We start from the raw sequence: 17,298 nt of genomic DNA on the forward strand, positions 1-17,298 counted from the left end.
TTAATGAAAAGTGAAAATAAGATGGGCCCTAGGATGGATCCTTTGGGGACCCCTAAGGGACAATCCAAACAAAAGGATCTCACTCCATTGACCACGGTGGCTTATTTTCTGTTTAATAAATATGATGCCATGTCATGACTCACTACATCGAATGCTTTTCTCAAATTTCTACAAAAAATGTTATGGCAGATTCAGTTGAGTGATGTGCACAAAAGCCAAACTGCATAGGATGCAAAGGAGTTTGGCTACACATTAACCACTCAGTTAACTGCTTTGTAACCCATTTCTTGAGAACCTTTGAAAATACTGGTAGTATGCTAATTAGTCTATAATTGTTCATATTACTTTTATCGCCTGCCGTAAAAATAGGGATAACTGTGGCCACCTTCCATATATACAGTAGGTACAATGGGGTGCTTAACAGACAAACTGATTAAATGGGTAATTGGATATGCCAGGGCCATTCTATGAGTTTTAAGGAGTTCAACGTCAAAACCATGATGATCTTAAGATTTGGAGTTTTTCATTGCGTTGATTATATTAACATCTGTTTCAGAAATTGGTTTGAATTCAAAAAGTTTAACTGTTTGATTTTGAACGTTCTTCAACAAAGCATAGGAACGATGAGTTCGGTTCTTGTGCAAGTATAGCAGGATCATTCACTAGCTGGTTGTTAATTTTCAATTCCAAGTCATATATATATATATATATACACACATACACAGTATATATTTATGGTATTTTCCATAACATTAATTTAAAAAAATGCTTTTGCTCTTTGTGTACTTTTTCTGTGATTTTGCGTATTTTTCTTGTCATTTTGTGTACTTTTATGTTTATTTTGTGTGTTTTTGTTGTCATTTTGTGTAAATTGTCCATGTCTATCCTATGACCTATTTCCCATCACTGTCAGTGAACTCCTAAACTTCACGCCCTCCTGATAAGTCACCTGTGTGTCTGTCTCCTCCGTCACTCTGTCCTGAGTGACTGGTAATGGATAAACCATCAGAGCAGCAGCTCATTCTTTGCTAACACTCGTCTATGCTCAGCCTGTGTGTTTGTGTGTGTGTGTGTGCGCGTGTGTGTAGACTTCTATCAGTGAGCAATTGTAGTCGTAGCACAGCAAGAAAGCACATCTATCATTGTGAAGGCTAATGCTTAAGCACATCACTAGATAAATGGATCAGTGTGTGTGTGTGTGTGTGTGTGTGTGTGTGTGTGTGTGTGTGTTAAACTCATTGCTTCCCACAAACCAAGGGGAAGCTATTCTTTCTGTGAGCTGGGGTTGTGTTTCCTTCGTGTGTGAATTATAGATGAGGATGTCTTCAGCTCAGTGTGTTACAGTGTGTGTCAGTGTCTTACCGTGTGTTACCGTGTGTGTTACGGTGTGTGTTCGTGTCTTACAGTGTGTTACAGTGTGTCACCGTGTGTTACCCTGTGTGTTACCCTGTGTGTTACCCTGTGTGTTACCCTGTGTGTTACCGTGTGTGTTACTGTGTGTGTTACTGTGTGTGTTACTCAGTGTGTTACTCAGTGTGTTACTGTGTATTACCGTGTGTGTTACCCTGTGTGTTACTGTGTGTACATTCACAAATCTTCAGGGTCACACTCCACTCCACAAACATCCCAACAACTTACACACTCCATTATATTCATCTTAAAATACACATTTTACATTTTGATAAACATTTATTGCCAACACTTTAACAATGTCCATCTATGAATGTGATGCATTAGACCAGGGGTGTTAAACTCATTTTAGTTCAGCGGCCAAATATGAATCAGTTTGATCCCAAGTGGGCAACAAATTATAGGTATTTAAAACAAGCCATTTTTACATTAACATGCCCCAGTTTGCATTTCTACGTATAAAATGATATATAAAGTATGTAAAGTATAAACAATATCCAAGTGACACATATCAGTCCCTGCAGGATCTTTATTTAAATGTCTATAATTTTGTGACCCATTTACAGTATATTTAAAGGGTCAGTATTATGGAAAAATCACTTTATAATGGTTTTGCTACAGTGATATACATCCCTTTAGCCTCATTCAGAGGACACATTTTGGAAAAAGTCAGCTCCATACGGGAGTGGAAACTCCTCCTCCTGACATTCTGGCTCCTCCTACCCTATAAGAATGTTAGCTCCTCCCTCTCAAACTACCTCACCCGTTAAAAAAAAGATAGCGAAGGCAGGTTGATATTACAGTTAATATTATCCAGAATATACTGTAGATAATCCAGTGTAAAAAGATTTTTATCAGCCGTTATATCGCATCATATCGTCTTTGACATTTACTGCTGAAGTGATAAGCACACACCGTGGAGCAGCGTTTGTCTAACTCACAATCACAATAGCCTCCTAAATATCCATGTATTTAATTGTAATGTGCAGTTTTTTGGCTGAAAACAATAACAAGAGTGTGTGGATAGCAAAAGACAATTGTTATGGTGATAAAGCTGTGGAGAGAAGTTTGCGTCTACAGACACATTTTTAGAAGCGTAGTTAAAGTGACTTATCAGAGGCTAAAACTCCGAAAAACAGGCGAGTTTGGGAAAACAAACCTCAAATACTATGTTGTTGGGGTTCTTAGAACAAATAGAGATGGGTGAAACATAAAATAATACTGGACCTTTAGTTTGGGGAATTTTTGAAGAATAATTTAAGGAAAATTTCAGAATTTGGGAAAATCATATCATCATGTCTTATAAGTGTGGGACAACTGTGATAGCTGGAAAATATTGTGGATTTAAATCAATTAATGTTTATTGAGGGGCTGAGATATCTAAAACTGTATTCATTGGTAATGTATACAATGATGTTTCTCTATCATTTCTAATTTCTCCTGCAGGCCAAATTGGATAAACTAAAGGGCCAGAATTGGCCCCGGGGTCTTAAGTTTGACACATTTGCATTACGGGATCTAGTTTGGTCTGTAGCGTTAAGTGTGACCAACTTTTCTGGCTAAATTCAGCATAATTCTTCTTTTTCCAAAAAGCCCCAAAACAAAGGTTTCCTCCTCATCAGGAAGCTGCTGTGAAGCCACACCCCCTTTCTCATCACTTCTCCAATCAGGATTTATCCCTGATTGTACTGGGTTACAGGCCAATGTGTGTGTAATTAGAATGTTCTACTGATGTTCTATAAATACTCTGTTAATGGTACTCCTGATGGCTCCCAGTTTCATTCAATACTTTAAAACAACTCAATCAAATTGATTCCACTTACACTCAGATTCACCAGCATTTAAAGCTAAAATTAGATATTTAACAATTACTAGATAGAAAGCTTTTGGGGAATAAAACTGGAAACATTTTTCAAAATAAAACTCCCAGAAATAACTCCAGCATTAACTGCACAATCCCCAGCCGTAGGACCACGTTTGGTCAGTCTGCTTTTTCCATCAAACAGGCCAAACTGTGGAACTCACTGCCTAACCATCTCAAATGCATCACAGAGTTTAAATTGTTCACATCCAAGCTCAAGTTGTGGTTTAAAACAAATCAAAGTTGTACCCACTTGTAAATAATGTTTTTAATAGTGCGAGTGCGGTGTGATGAGTTAGTGTCTGTATCTGTGTGAGCTGAATCACTGTTGTAAATAAGTTAATATGTGTTCAAGATTGTGCTTTTATACATTTTGTATCTAGGGAAAAGCTCAACCAGGGACAGGAGTTGAGAATTAGCTATACACTCTGTATGCATCGCATCAGTTGCATCTTTTGCATCTTTTGCTGTAACTATGTCTGACTGCATTGTCCCTGTCAAATAAATAAATAAATAAATAAATAAATAAATAAATAAATAAATATTATAAAAATGAAATAAATTTCATTTAAAAAAAAAAATTCTTTCTTTGTGGCCAAGAACCAAAAGGTCCACGAACCAGTGGTTGAGGAGAAGTGTTTTAGCTATGGGCTGGCATTGCCATGAATAAAGGGGTAAGGAATCATTTATGAACATGTTTAAGAGTAGAAGTCGGCCAGAAACAAAGTAGTAGCAGATTCCGCCCGCCGCCTCAGCATTTGGACAAGAGAAGGATAAATATATAGCGCCTCTGCTGTTTAAAAAAAGTACTGTGATTCAATTTTCAGAGAATCGATCTGAACCGTGATACCTATGAATCGATTTTTAACTGCCTTGCGATTAATAGTTACATCTCTAATATATATGTATGTACAGTATATATACAGTACAATATGTATACTAAACAATACGATATATGTATCGTAATGTATTGTGATATAATTACAAATGTCACCTTTTCAGACAAAATGGTCTGAAATAGAATTTTTTATTTATTTCTTTTTTAAACGTGTGAGAACAAGTACTGTAAATGGCAACTAACTGTAATTCAAATACCGATATCAAAAAATGTGGTATGTTTATCGAACTGTCAAATTACATTTTTCAGAAAAGTAAAATTTTTGCTTCTACAACAGATTCTAAGTTCTTAAATTCATGAATAAATAAACTGACCACATACATCTATCAAAGCGTCCAGTATGTTTTATGGAAATAAAGTTAAAAGTCATTGAGGAGTGAGGTAGTTTAACAAGGTCTGATGGTGCGTTCACTGACACCTAGTGACCAGGAGTTTACGTGCTATGCTAATGTTAGAAACATTAAATGGTTTTTCATTTAAATACATGATCAAAAAAATCAATTGATATTTTTTTGAATTGTTACGATAACTGAAATATTGCGATATATCGTTGAATTTATTTTTTCTTACACCCTTGGAGCAAACCCTGATCCTGTGTGTTTTAATGTCTCTGGTCCAACACGACTCATGAACAAAATGAACAATAGGAGCTTCAGTTAATGACGTTTGACAAAGTGAAGTAAATGTTTGGTTTTACCATCCTTTCTGTACAGGGTGATCTCCACCTTCCTCTCCTCTGAGCCCAGAAGAGCCTGAGCCATCTGAGCGATGGCCAGCCTCTTGGTGTCGGGTCCATACAGGAAGTTACACGTGCACGGCTTCTGCATGATCTCAGCGCGGGAGAATCCACACATGAGGCAGAAGCCGTCATTGCAGAAGATGATGGCGCAGTTCTCCACCCTGGCATTAGCGATGACAAACTTACGACCTGAAAACATGAAGAAAAAACAGATTTCAGTCACATTTCTGTCTGTTATTTTTACTTTTGTCGACACAAACACATTGTCAGGGCGTGAGGAGACCCACTGACAGACAGACAGACACGTCTAAGTTCTAAGAAGATCATGACTTTTTTTTTTTTTTTTTTAATTTTTTAAAAAACAACAAAAAAATAAATAAAAAAAGAAGAAGATCATGACTGTGATGGATGTGCTGTACTAAAGAGAAGAAAACTCCTGAAGAATAAACTCTGTCATTGCACATGTCACAGAGCAACAGAGCAGCAAAATGTAATTTCAGTTTAATCCCGTTCAAGAAAACATGAAAAGACAATCACATAACATGGGAGGACAGGAGCGGGAGAACTGTGGGTTGAAAAGTAGGAGAACAACAGGAGGAGAGGTGAGGGGAAAAGGCAGGTTCTAAACTGAGTTCCTTATTGGGGAAGACAGTGTAAAACTAGGAAAAAACCTCCTCGGTGTACATGCACCTAAAACAAAATACAGTCACAACAGAGCTCGAGAACATAGCATGGGGGCTTTCCTGCGCGGGGATGGTGACTAGGGCTGGGCGATATATCGAATATACTCGATATATCGCAGCTTGTAGTCTGTGCGGTGTTGAAAATGACCATACCGTGAAACTCGCGGACTTTTTTTTTTTTTTTTTTTTAAATATCTTAGTGGCATTATGCACAAAAGGTGCACTTAAATTTAGTGTTGTTTTGAAATGTCATCTTAATGACAACATGCACAAAAGGGCACTATTTGTTTTAAAATATTGTAGTGGCATTATGTACAAAAAGTGCACTTTAATTTTGTGTTTTGAAATGCCATGTGAGTTGCATCCTGCACTAATGTCTTGTTTTGAAATGTCTCTGTGACAATTTTGCACAGAACGTGCACTTTCTGTTGACAATTTTATGTTTGACCCACTCACTGTTTAATAAATACAGTTATGTCAACTTTGACTTAGTTGTGATATCCCCTTTTTTGCATGAAAGTTTAAAATTGGCATATATTAATGCAGTATGATCAAGAATGTTTTAATGTAGACATATAGAATCATCATACTGGTGTGATTTTGTGCATCAAAGTGTTAATTCAAGGGTAATGCAAAATATCGAGATATATATCGTGTATCGTGACATGGCCTAAAAATATCGCGGTATTTATAAAAGGCCATATCGCCCAGCCCTAATGGTGACATAACGTAGAAAAAGCCATGCAACAAAGCCTTGCAACTCCTGCTGCCATCCCAATGTGTACGACCGGTATTGCCCCACTGCCGCTTCCTGAACATGGAGCCAAGCGCTCTAAAACACCAACGAAGAAAACGCTGAAGAAACCCGAGAGCAGCACGGAACCTGCGTTGTTTACATTGTTGCTCGGCAAAACGAGGAGTCAAGGAGAAAAAGCCACGTGAGGAAAGAGGTAAAAATGATTAACTATATATCAGGAAATGAAATAATAATGAAAGTGCAGCGCTATAGTGGTGAAGCTGATTTTAAGACAATAAGAATTGGGTTGAAGAAGGGTGTTTTTCTAGGGGTTTAGCATGCACGTGAGTGCACAGACACACAAACTGAGATCTGATACTTTCAGTATACGGTCCGTGCTCGTAAATGGGTTGATGATTTATACTAACTCCCCACAACAAACAGTGTCTGTTCATGTAAATAAACAGGACTACTGAATAACAAGTGTCTGGAAGTCCACTAAAGATATTAATCTAATATTAAAGAAGAAAAATTGTATCAAAACCATATATGTAGCATTATTATCCGTGTACCCTTCGTTCTTTGGTTATTCCGTTTAAAAACCAAATCAAAACAAATAAACCATGTAGTTATTTTTGTTTTACACAAATTCATCATATGTTCTTCAAAATATGTTTTTATACTTAGTTATATAACAATGTGGCATCATTAACATGTCAAAGTTAAAATAATAATAATATCATTATTATTATTATTATTATTAATAATATGACAGTGACACTTTTTCCACATCTATTACAGTTTGTTACAGTGAAATGTTTTTAAAGCCATATTTTTGTATTATTAAAAACGTATTGCACTGTAGTAATTTAAATAAAACTACTAGATTCTCTTTATCACTTACACAATTCAAAGTCTAAGACTTTCTTAAATGTTACAGAATGGGGTTTATACTGTTTATTTAATGCCTGATACCTGAAATACCTTAGAAATAAAATGGTCAAATCATATTTCAGTTGTTCTTTGGGAGTTGATATACATGTAAATGATTGTGTGAGATGGGCATATATCACATCACATCATATCGATCACAGGCTTGTGAATCAAATCAAAATCGTTTTGTGACAGACTTTGTGATAACGGCAAACATTGTATCATCATCCAAACATATCGACATTGTATTGGGGCCTGGGCTGCTGTTCTTGCGCCGTCTGGGGCTGTGCGGTCCTGCTGGGTTGTGGCCGGTTCGTGGGCGCCACCCACGGGGGTTTGGCCCGGGGGCTCGCCCTTGGGGGTTCCCTGTCCTGCGGTGGTGCCCTTGAGGTCCGGCGGGCCCGGCCAGCTTGCCGAGCCAGTCCTGGCGGGGGTCTTCCGGGGGTCGTCCGGGGCGGGTGGTGCGGGCTGCGCCCTGCCATGCCTGCGGGTTGGGGGTTGTGGTCGGTGGCGGGATGCGCTGGGTGCTCGGCTGCTTGGGGCTTCCTCGGATGTGTGCATGGGGGGCGGTGGCTGCCTTTCAGCCTGGGATCTCTGGGGCGTCTGGGGGACTGCTCGGCCATGGGGCTCCTTGGCCCCCACTTTTTCTGCTGGCCTGGCTGCATCTGCGGGCCCGGGGCAGTTCCTGGGTTTGTATTCTATTCTTCCCCACCCTTTCTATTTCCTACCTTGAGTCTCTCCTCCCTGCTCCCTTCCCCCCCTCCACCTAGCTGTAACACTGCTCTCCCTTTTTATATCCTCCCTATAATTAAAGATTTCTTACTTTCCTTAGGGAGGGCTGGTGATGATCACAATTAAGCAATAAAATAGATCAATTTATTTTATTGCAATAACAAAACATGCGTTGCTGTCTCATAATGATTGCACTTTTTGTAGTGTTGACCTTTGACAGCATATGCAGACAATCAAAAAAAAAAAAAAAAAAAAGTGAGCGTACATGTCCCCTCCCTGTTCATGCCTACATTTACATATGTAAATCATATTGAAATGAGATTGGCGCTCTTACCACTAGCAACACAGGAAAGATGAGATTTTAAAACAGTTTGCTGAATGCTTGACTGTGTGTGTGTTAAGAAGTGGATAACGGATTCTTCTGCTTCTACTACTACAGGCAAAATTTGACATTTTGATCGCGCACATCAGGCACGTTGTGTGTCTCTGTCTCCCGATCATCAAACAAGCTGTGGATATGTAACAGATACTGTAAATATGACTCAGTGTAAAGCGCTTTGGTATTAAAGCAATCCATGAAAGGTAAGTCCTATTACCGGTACGTCAATTGCCAACCCCACCACCTCCCTCCTTTGCCTGATATGAAGTAGTATGCCTCATAAATCCTTAGAATTTAAAGCATCAACTATGTAGAAACAGACGTACGCCACCCCAGAACTTGACGTGAAAGACCGCACATTTCCACGCCCACTACAGTTTCTGAACTTCATCATTTTACCGTGGGTTTTGACGTACGCACGTTTTTGTGCGTACGTACCATTTGTACATGAGGCCCCTGGTCTCCAGCAGTAATCCGAGTGTTTTACAGGTTAAGAAAATCTGCACTCTGTCCAACAGAGCATGTGTACGATGACAAACGTATCGTCCGACGAAGGACACGCCTACAGAAACAAAGGACATGCCCACAGAGCATCCAGATGAAGACCATCTCTGAGTGGGCTGAGAAACATGTTGATTATAAGGTTGGATTAATTGTACTCCATGTTATTCTACATGGAAAACTGATGAATGTATATTCTCCCGTTAAACATGAATAAAATGTATACTTTTTATTAAACAAACCTCATATAGGAGGAGTGTAGTTTACACTCACACACACTCTGCTGCTAAAGGAACATTAATAACTTCATAATGCGAGGGGAAAGTCAACACAGCTGCAGCACTAAAGCATGAAGCATTTAGGTGTAAAACACATTTCATGTTGAATGGATGCCCAAAAAGCACAAGCACACACAGAGTAACATAGCTGCAGGCAACATGCTAACTTCGCATTGGGAGTCGTCCCCGTTCTGCACAGGATGGAGCTAAAACCAAGGGAAGCAGTGATGTTGATTGGTTTTAAATGTAGTGAGTCCCGGGACCCACAGGTGGTGATTTGAGTGGGTCCCTGAGAAATTCAATAAAAATGTATTTCTTTCTATTTCTTAAACTGTAGTGTTAAACTCTCTTGATGGTGGTATGATATGGCTATAATTAGCAGATATATTCATGTATGTTCAAAATGTATCTGAAATTAAACACAATTCAAATGAAAACAAAATGGTGTCTGTTGTACAAAAATAAATTATCAATTAAAGTGCTGATTTTACAACAAAACATTCTCATCACCATGACAGAGTCAAAAAATAAATTGTCACCAAAATAAGATCAAAATCTTTTTGTCTGAAGATCAACTGAATCAAATGAACTGAGTCAATCACTATGAAACTTATAGCACAAACATTTAACTTAAAACTAAACTTAACACTCAACAATAAAATGATGCAGATATGTTTGTGGTGTATTGTAAGCAGCTAGTAAACAGGCTGATTATTGTTGTAGCGGCTAAACTAGCATGTACTCAAGGCGATCATGTCTGCGCTGATTTAATGCGTAAAAGGGTCCGCTGACGGCTAGGTTTCTTTTGCTTGTTACTGTGATTTTAAACAGTTGATGTTTATGTATCTAACCTAGCAACATCACTGCTTACTAGGGATGTAACGATTCACTCAACTCCCGATATGATTCGATTCACGATACTGGGTTCACGATACGATTCTCTCACGATTTATTTTACAAAATGGGACTGTAGACAAATGATGACTGAAAAATATTCCTTTCTTTTTTGGGGGAAAAAACTAGAAAATACTGTATTATTTTCCTTTTATTTTTAATTGTCAAAAGAATCCCTTGATAAACTATTCAAAACAATGCAATTTAACTAAAAATAAATCTTGAATGAAATAAATAAAGGACTAATACAAATGAAGAAGAAGCTTATTAATTTCAATTCTGGTTCTATAGTAAACAATACAAAACTGCATAATAGTTCTTTTTTTTTTTTTTAAGTGCAACTGAAAATGTATTTTATGCCTTAACAATTGGACTTTTAAAGAAAAAAAACCGTCATTGCAATGATTTACGTCAGATATTTGTTTGAACCAGAAGACGGCGCTGGTAACCCAGTGGTCGGTTGGTATGCAGCTAATGTAGCAGTGAAGAAGAGATGCTATGCTAGCAGACAGAGCTAATAGAAAAACTTGATTTTACAGATATTCAGGTAATATTACAGATAATTTTTCAGTGCTAAAGGGGCAAGGAATAATTTATTAACATGTAACATTAACATATAAGAGTAGAAAGCGGCCAAAAAGAAAATAGTAGCAGATTCCGCCCGCCGTTACACTGCTGGACAAGAGAAGGGATAAATATATATATATCTGCTGTTTAAAAAAAGTACTGCGATTCAATTTTCAAAGTATCGATGTCAATCGTGATACCTATGAATCGATTTTTAACTGCCTTACGATTAATCGTTACATCCCTACTGCTTACTACTAAGAAGTTTGTATCTTTAACTTCGGGCCCTATAAAATCTGTTTTTTTTTTTATTTTTACAAATTCTGTTTTATTTTTTCCCCAAATTCTGCTTTTAACTCCTGGAAACAAAATAAATACTAATAAATAAAAAACTCATAATTAAACAAAATGTCAAAAATAAAGTAAGATATAATTAAACGGTAGATATAAATTGTAGTGACATGGATTATTCTAATAGCTCCTTTTTAATTTATATGTCATAAAGATGCATGAGAACAGCAATAATGTCAGCCTATTTCCTCTCAGGGATCAATGATTTACTGAATCTGATTAGGTTTAACAATTACGTTTTGATCAACTTAGTTTTAAATTAACCTAATTTAAATTATCCTATCTTCTGTAGCTCTGATGAGATGTTGCTCGAATATAACATTCTAATAATGTTGCTCCAACGAACTTTTATTTGGTAAACCGGAAGTTCCCACTGAAACGTTTGTACTTGAGGTCGCTTGCTGAAGGTGAATGTGTACCTATGAGACACGGACAAAAGGCTGAAATAGAAAGAACTAACAACATGGACTGAGGTATTCTTAGTTAACCAGACAACAGTTCAAACACTGAGCAGGTGAAGATGATTAAAGCTGATCACGTTTTCACGGAGCACCGCTGCACTACACAAAAAAAGGACCGAGCCTTCAGGGGGGAGGGCGGTGCACTTAATAAGCGGTCCCAGGAAACATTTTGAAATGAAATCTGCATTAACTGGCTAGTTGGCTAAATCAGTGTTTCCCAACCAGGGGTACCCGTACCCCTAGAGGTACGTGAGCACGTTGTAGGGGGTATGTGGAAAAATTAAGAATTTATTTCCAAGATAATAATAAAAAAAAAAATTCTCAGTCATTTTATAAGTCCGTCAAAAATGGTCCGTGTGCGCTATGACTTGTTTCCCTGGGGAGAGAATAACCTGTGGCACAATCAAAACAGCGGAACCCTTTTTACCTGCAGCAGGTGTAAATATGGATAGATGGATGAAACGTCCTGTTGCTGTGGATACAGGAGGGGGAGAGGAGCCTGCCGACAAATGCAAGAAAGATGCCAAACCTAAACCAAGGCTGTATAGTGAAAACTATGTTTTATTTGGATTCACTTCTACGTCCGCGGACCCGCCGCAGCCTCAGTGCTTCTTTTACGGTGAAATCCTGGCAAATAACTCCATGAAGCCAGCCCATTTACAGCGACACCAGAGTACCAAACACTCGAAAAGTGTCGGTAAAACTGAGGAATTTTACAAACGTAAATTGTCGGAGTTTAAATCAAAACAGAATGTAATGATGAAGGCTACGAGTGTGTCAAACAAAGCACTGGAGGCATCTTACGCCGTATCCCTGCTCGTGGCGAAATCAAAAAAGCCTCACTCGATTGTTGAAGAGCTCATTCTCCCTGCAGCTGCGGCTATGGCTGAAATTATGATCGACAAGAAAGCAGCTGACACACTCAAGAAAATCCCCTTGTCGAACAACACCGTGTCCCGTCGGATTGATGATATGTCGGTGAATATTATTGAACAAGTGGTGAAAAAAATTTAAAAAGCCAGTCAGTTCACTTTGCAGCTGGATGAAATGACAGATGTGAGCGGTCATGCTCAACTCCTGGCCTTCGTTCGCTACAAAGATGTGTCGGACATAAATGAGCATATTTTATTTTGCAAAAAGCTCCCAGGAAAGACAACCGGGGAACAAATGTTCCAAATTATAGACATCTTTTTCAAAGAACACGATTTACAGTGGAAAACCTGCGGTCACATCTGTACTGATGGAGCTGCTGCGATGACGGGGAGTGTACACGTAAAAAAGGTAAATCCCGACATTAAATGGCTGCATTGTATTATTCACCGCGAGGCACTGGCAAGTAAGCGAATGAGCCCTGATTTAAGTGATGTTATGGATGATGCTGTGAAGGTGATTAATATCATCCAATCCCGGCCACTGAATCACAGATTGTTTGAAACTCTTTGTGATGAGAGCGGTACAGAGCACGGACAGCTTTTGCTACTCACACACTACTCAGACTTTATGAACTGCGCAGTGAAGTTTCTGTGTTTCTGACGCAGCATCAGCATCCTCTTGCTTTGGTGTTTGAGGATGCTGAGTGGGTGGGGCGCCTGGCGTATCTCGCTGATATATTTACCAAACTTAACGAGCTCAACCTATCGCTTCAGGGAAAGGAGTCACACATCCTTAAAATGTATGACAAAATTAAAGGATTCACAAAAAAGCTCAAACTATGGGAGAACAAATGTGATGATGGAGATGTCAGCTGTTTTCCACTACTTGATTCCCATCTTGCCACCACTGATGTTGCCAGGGGTCCAGTAGTCAAACTGGTGCAAGCACATCTGTCCAAACTTTGCATGGATTTCAACCAGTATTTTCAGGACATTGAAAAAAAGTCAGAAGGACTGGATTGGGTGAGGAACCCATTTATTGTGAGTGAGAGCTGCAGCAAACTTCCTGCAAGGCTGCAGGAGCATCTGATGGATTTATCATGTGATCAGGGTCTGAAAATGACCTATGATGAGAAGACATTGACTGAGTTCTGGTGTGATGTGGAGAAGGAGTATCCTGAGCTGGGAAAACATGCATTGATTGAGCTTTTGCCTTTTGGTTCTACTTATATGTGTGAGGTGACATTCTCAGCTTTGACACACATTAAAACCAAGCAGAGGAACAGACTGGATGTGGAGAACAGCCTGGTAGCAGCTGTTTCCACACTGTCCCCAGAACTATCAAAGCTTGAAAGACAAGCAAGCTCAAGTGTCTCATTAATGCCCAGATGAAGAAAAGAACGTACAGCTGAAACAGTGAGTTTAAATTACAGTTGTTCAGTGTTTTGTTTTTCAAGTTCAAATGAGACATGTTCAAATAAGCTCGTTTTGTGGGAAATCTCATAAAAGTTATTTATAACACAGGCAGGTTAATTATTTTTTTTGGTATTTATTTATATTTTTTCTAATTTCAACTTTCTAATTTTTCTTTAATAATAATGTATTAGTATTAATAATACAGTATTAATAATAAAAATGTTTATTATAATATTATTTCTTATATTTATCATTTTTATTGCCCTGAAGGCAACACAATTTTATGTTCAATTTGAGTTGAATAAGATAATGCTTGAATATTATTTGTTCAATTTAAGAATAGGAAATAAAATGACGCTTTGAATATTCAGTTGTGTTGTGTTCTACTTTTGAAGAATCATGCGCACACATGAGTGAGGGGGTACTCATGGGATGACAAAACGGCTCAAGGGGTACACAAGACGAAAAAGGTTGGGAACCACTGGGCTAATTTACCATACTCAATGTGATCATGTCTGCGCTGAATGCGTAAAGGGGTCCAATGATGGCTAGGTTTGTTTTGCTAGTTACTGTGATTTTAAACATAAGTTGTTGTTCACAATGTGTCGTTTTTCATGGGAAAAATGAGGTGCGTCCCTGAGACGTATGGATAGTGGATTTACTGCGTTCTTTCAGATTTATATGCATCAGGGACGCAGGACGCGTACCTAGCAACATCACTGGGAATTATTTACTAAAATAGTAACTGTTTCCTGCTAAAATCTAATGTATTGTGTATGAAGTAGTACTGTTTATTCATCCTGGTCCAACTCTCTACATTTTACTCAAACTATTTACATTAGCAGTATTTAGTTGTAAAATGTCAGAGTGACTTCCCTCTATGGGTTGAAACCAGGATATTATAGATTCATTTTGCTATTAGCTTAGAATGAGATTATGCGACGACATTGGACCATCGTGTGTCACGGTTAGCCCCAACCCCTCCTATTAAAACTATCACCTGTGGACTGTACAATCTGTGGTGAGTAGGTTAGAGAATAATGAAGAGAGAGCTATAGTGAGTATAGATTGTTCTTTGGAGATTTTATAGTATAGAGTGGGAGTGGCTTGACTGATTCAGGAGCCCCGCCCATGATCAAGGCATTCTTTGAATTCCGACCCTAGTGGCAGGTCAGACAGTTACCCTTTAATGAGTCTAATAATAATAATAAAAATACATGCTGATGCAATTTGTTTATTGCATCAGCGCCTTTCAGGTCACCCAAGGTCACGTAACAGTACATAATTAAACCAAAACAGCGTAATATAAAACCAAAATAAAAAAAGGAAAAGTGAAGCTACAACACAGATACAGAGCAGGGGGATCAGGTGGGAAATGCTGTTTTAATTAAGTAGGTTTTGAGTCTGGCTTTGAATTTTGAGAATGAGTCCCACTACCTCTGAGATCCAGAGGTAGTGAGTTCTAGAGTCGGGGGGCAGAGCGGTTGAAAGCTCTGCTCCCCATGGTGGTAAGGCGGGCTGGGGGAGTGGACAGATGAATGGAGGAAGAGGATCTGAGCAAGCGAGATGAAGTGTGGACGTGGATGAGATCAGTCAGGTAAGGGGGGGCAGTGTGGTGAATGGCCTTAAAAGTTAACAGAAGGATCTTGAAGTGGATGCGGAATTGAATGACGAGCCAGTAGAGCTGGTAGAAAACAGGAGTGATGTGGGAGGTAGAGGTGGTTTTGGTGATGAAGTGGGCAGCTGAGTTCTGGACTAACTGGAAATTATGGAGGGTTTTGCTTGGGAGACCTAAAAGAAGGGAATTGCAGTAATCAAGCCGAGAACTGACAAGTCTGTGGACTGGTGAGGTAATGCTGGGTGTCATCCATCTAACAGTGAAAATTAATACCAAATTTACAGAAGACATTGCCAAGGGGGAGGAGATATATAATGAAGAGAAGGGGTCTCAGGAGTGAGCCCTGGGGCACACCTGTAGTGACGGGGGAGGGGATTGATTTAAAGGATTTGAGCTGGATGAAGTGCGGCCGGAGAGATAGGATTTAAACCAGTTAAGGGGGGGTGTGGGTAATGTCGATGGAAGCTAATCTGTTCAGAAGGGTGGTGTGAGAGATGGTGTCGAATGCCGCACTCGGGGCGAGGAGGATGACGATGGTGAGGAGTCCAGAATCAGCTGCCATGAGGAGGTTGTTAGTTGTGCTGTTTCAGTGCTATGGAGGGGTCGGAAATCGGACTGGAACTGTTCGTGGAGGTTATTGTGGGATAGTGTATGTGAGAGTGAACAGTTTTTTCAAGAATTTTACTAATGAAGGGGAGATTTGAGATGCACTTTCCTTTATCACCTGTCCATTAATGTCTTTAAAATCAGCTACATCAAAATCAATCTTGTTATCAGTGAGGCTGGATTTCATTAAAAAACTGTAGATTTAGCCTGTCCAGATTAACGGATTTAAAGTCTGTGATGTTATGAAGTCTGAGTCATGTTTGTTGGTTGTTTTTTGACCAATGGCCTGTCCGGCTCTCCTGACCTTAGGTCCAGGTTAGCATAGCTAGCTTTAGGGTATCTATGTTTTCAGGTTTGTTGTTCTATCAGCAGACCTAATGTTTGGTTTGTGTTGTGTCCATACAGAAATGTTTTAATAGGCTCTAATAAATAGAAATGTAAACTCCCAGGACCAGTAGAAATAACTGATGGTTAGATTTCCTCACAGCTGATTTCTGAGCTTCAACCCATCTGAAAGCCACTAACAAGACAACTTTTCTTTTCTATTTTAATAATTAAATGCTCTTCTCAGACTGCATCCTGTTTTATTTCTGTGTGTGTGTGAAGACGAGCCTCCTTTATAACAGGATAAATAACTCATGGAAGATAATGTTAGTGCTGGGAGGAAACTATTAACTATTATTATTGTTGTTGTGGTTATTTTATATTTCTAACCTCTGTGGAGGAGAATTTGTTTTATTCATCGTAAAAAAATACTTCATTATTTAAAAAAATCTGACTCATTAGTATTTTTTTTTAAAGTATAAAAAAGTAAATTGGTGGAAAGTGACTAAGGGAACAAAATATAATGTTAGTGTTAGTAGAAGACGAGAATCAACACATTCTTATGTTTAAGCAAATTAAGGTGAATAAATGCAGGAGAAACACAACATGTGAGAAAATCAATGTTGGGGAAAATCAACAACAACAAATATGTTGATCAAGCAGAAAATATCCGTTTTTTCAATTTGTTTTGGCCAAAAGATCAGAATAAGTTGTTTCCTCAGTTTTAAATGAAAAATATCAAACTATACTTGAGAAAATACAGTATTTGTCACATGAGCTAAATTAAATATGTGATGAACATTTGTGATTGTCCTGTTGTTGGATGAGTTAAAACCCAAAGTGTACAGCTTTAAATGAACCAAACTACCAGGATAAAGTAGATTAGAAGATGAGAAATAAAACAGCTCTGCTTCTGAAGCCTCAAAGCAGTAAAAACTCAGAGAGGATGTTTTATTAGATTGAAATAAAAAAAAAAAAGATTTTACTGCAGGAAACACTTTCTGTTTGAAAGCTTCAGGTTCTCTTCAAAGTTAGTGCA

General features: G+C 38.5%; 1 protein-coding gene across 2 annotated transcripts in view; it reads right to left on the reverse strand.

Annotated features, from left to right (window-relative positions):
* The window catches only part of kcnh2b (potassium voltage-gated channel, subfamily H (eag-related), member 2b), a 333,294-nt gene that overhangs the window by 123,782 nt on the left and 192,214 nt on the right, over nt 1–17,298 (reverse strand). For both annotated transcript variants that reach the window (XM_028477311.1, XM_028477310.1), the window contains exon 2: nt 4,867–5,097. In XM_028477311.1, coding sequence (XP_028333112.1) covers nt 4,867–5,097 — 231 coding nt within the window. The remainder of the gene's footprint in view (nt 1–4,866; nt 5,098–17,298) is intronic.

Source organism: Gouania willdenowi, chromosome 20, assembly GCF_900634775.1.
Source record: "Gouania willdenowi chromosome 20, fGouWil2.1, whole genome shotgun sequence".
NCBI lineage: Eukaryota > Metazoa > Chordata > Actinopteri > Blenniiformes > Gobiesocidae > Gouania > Gouania willdenowi.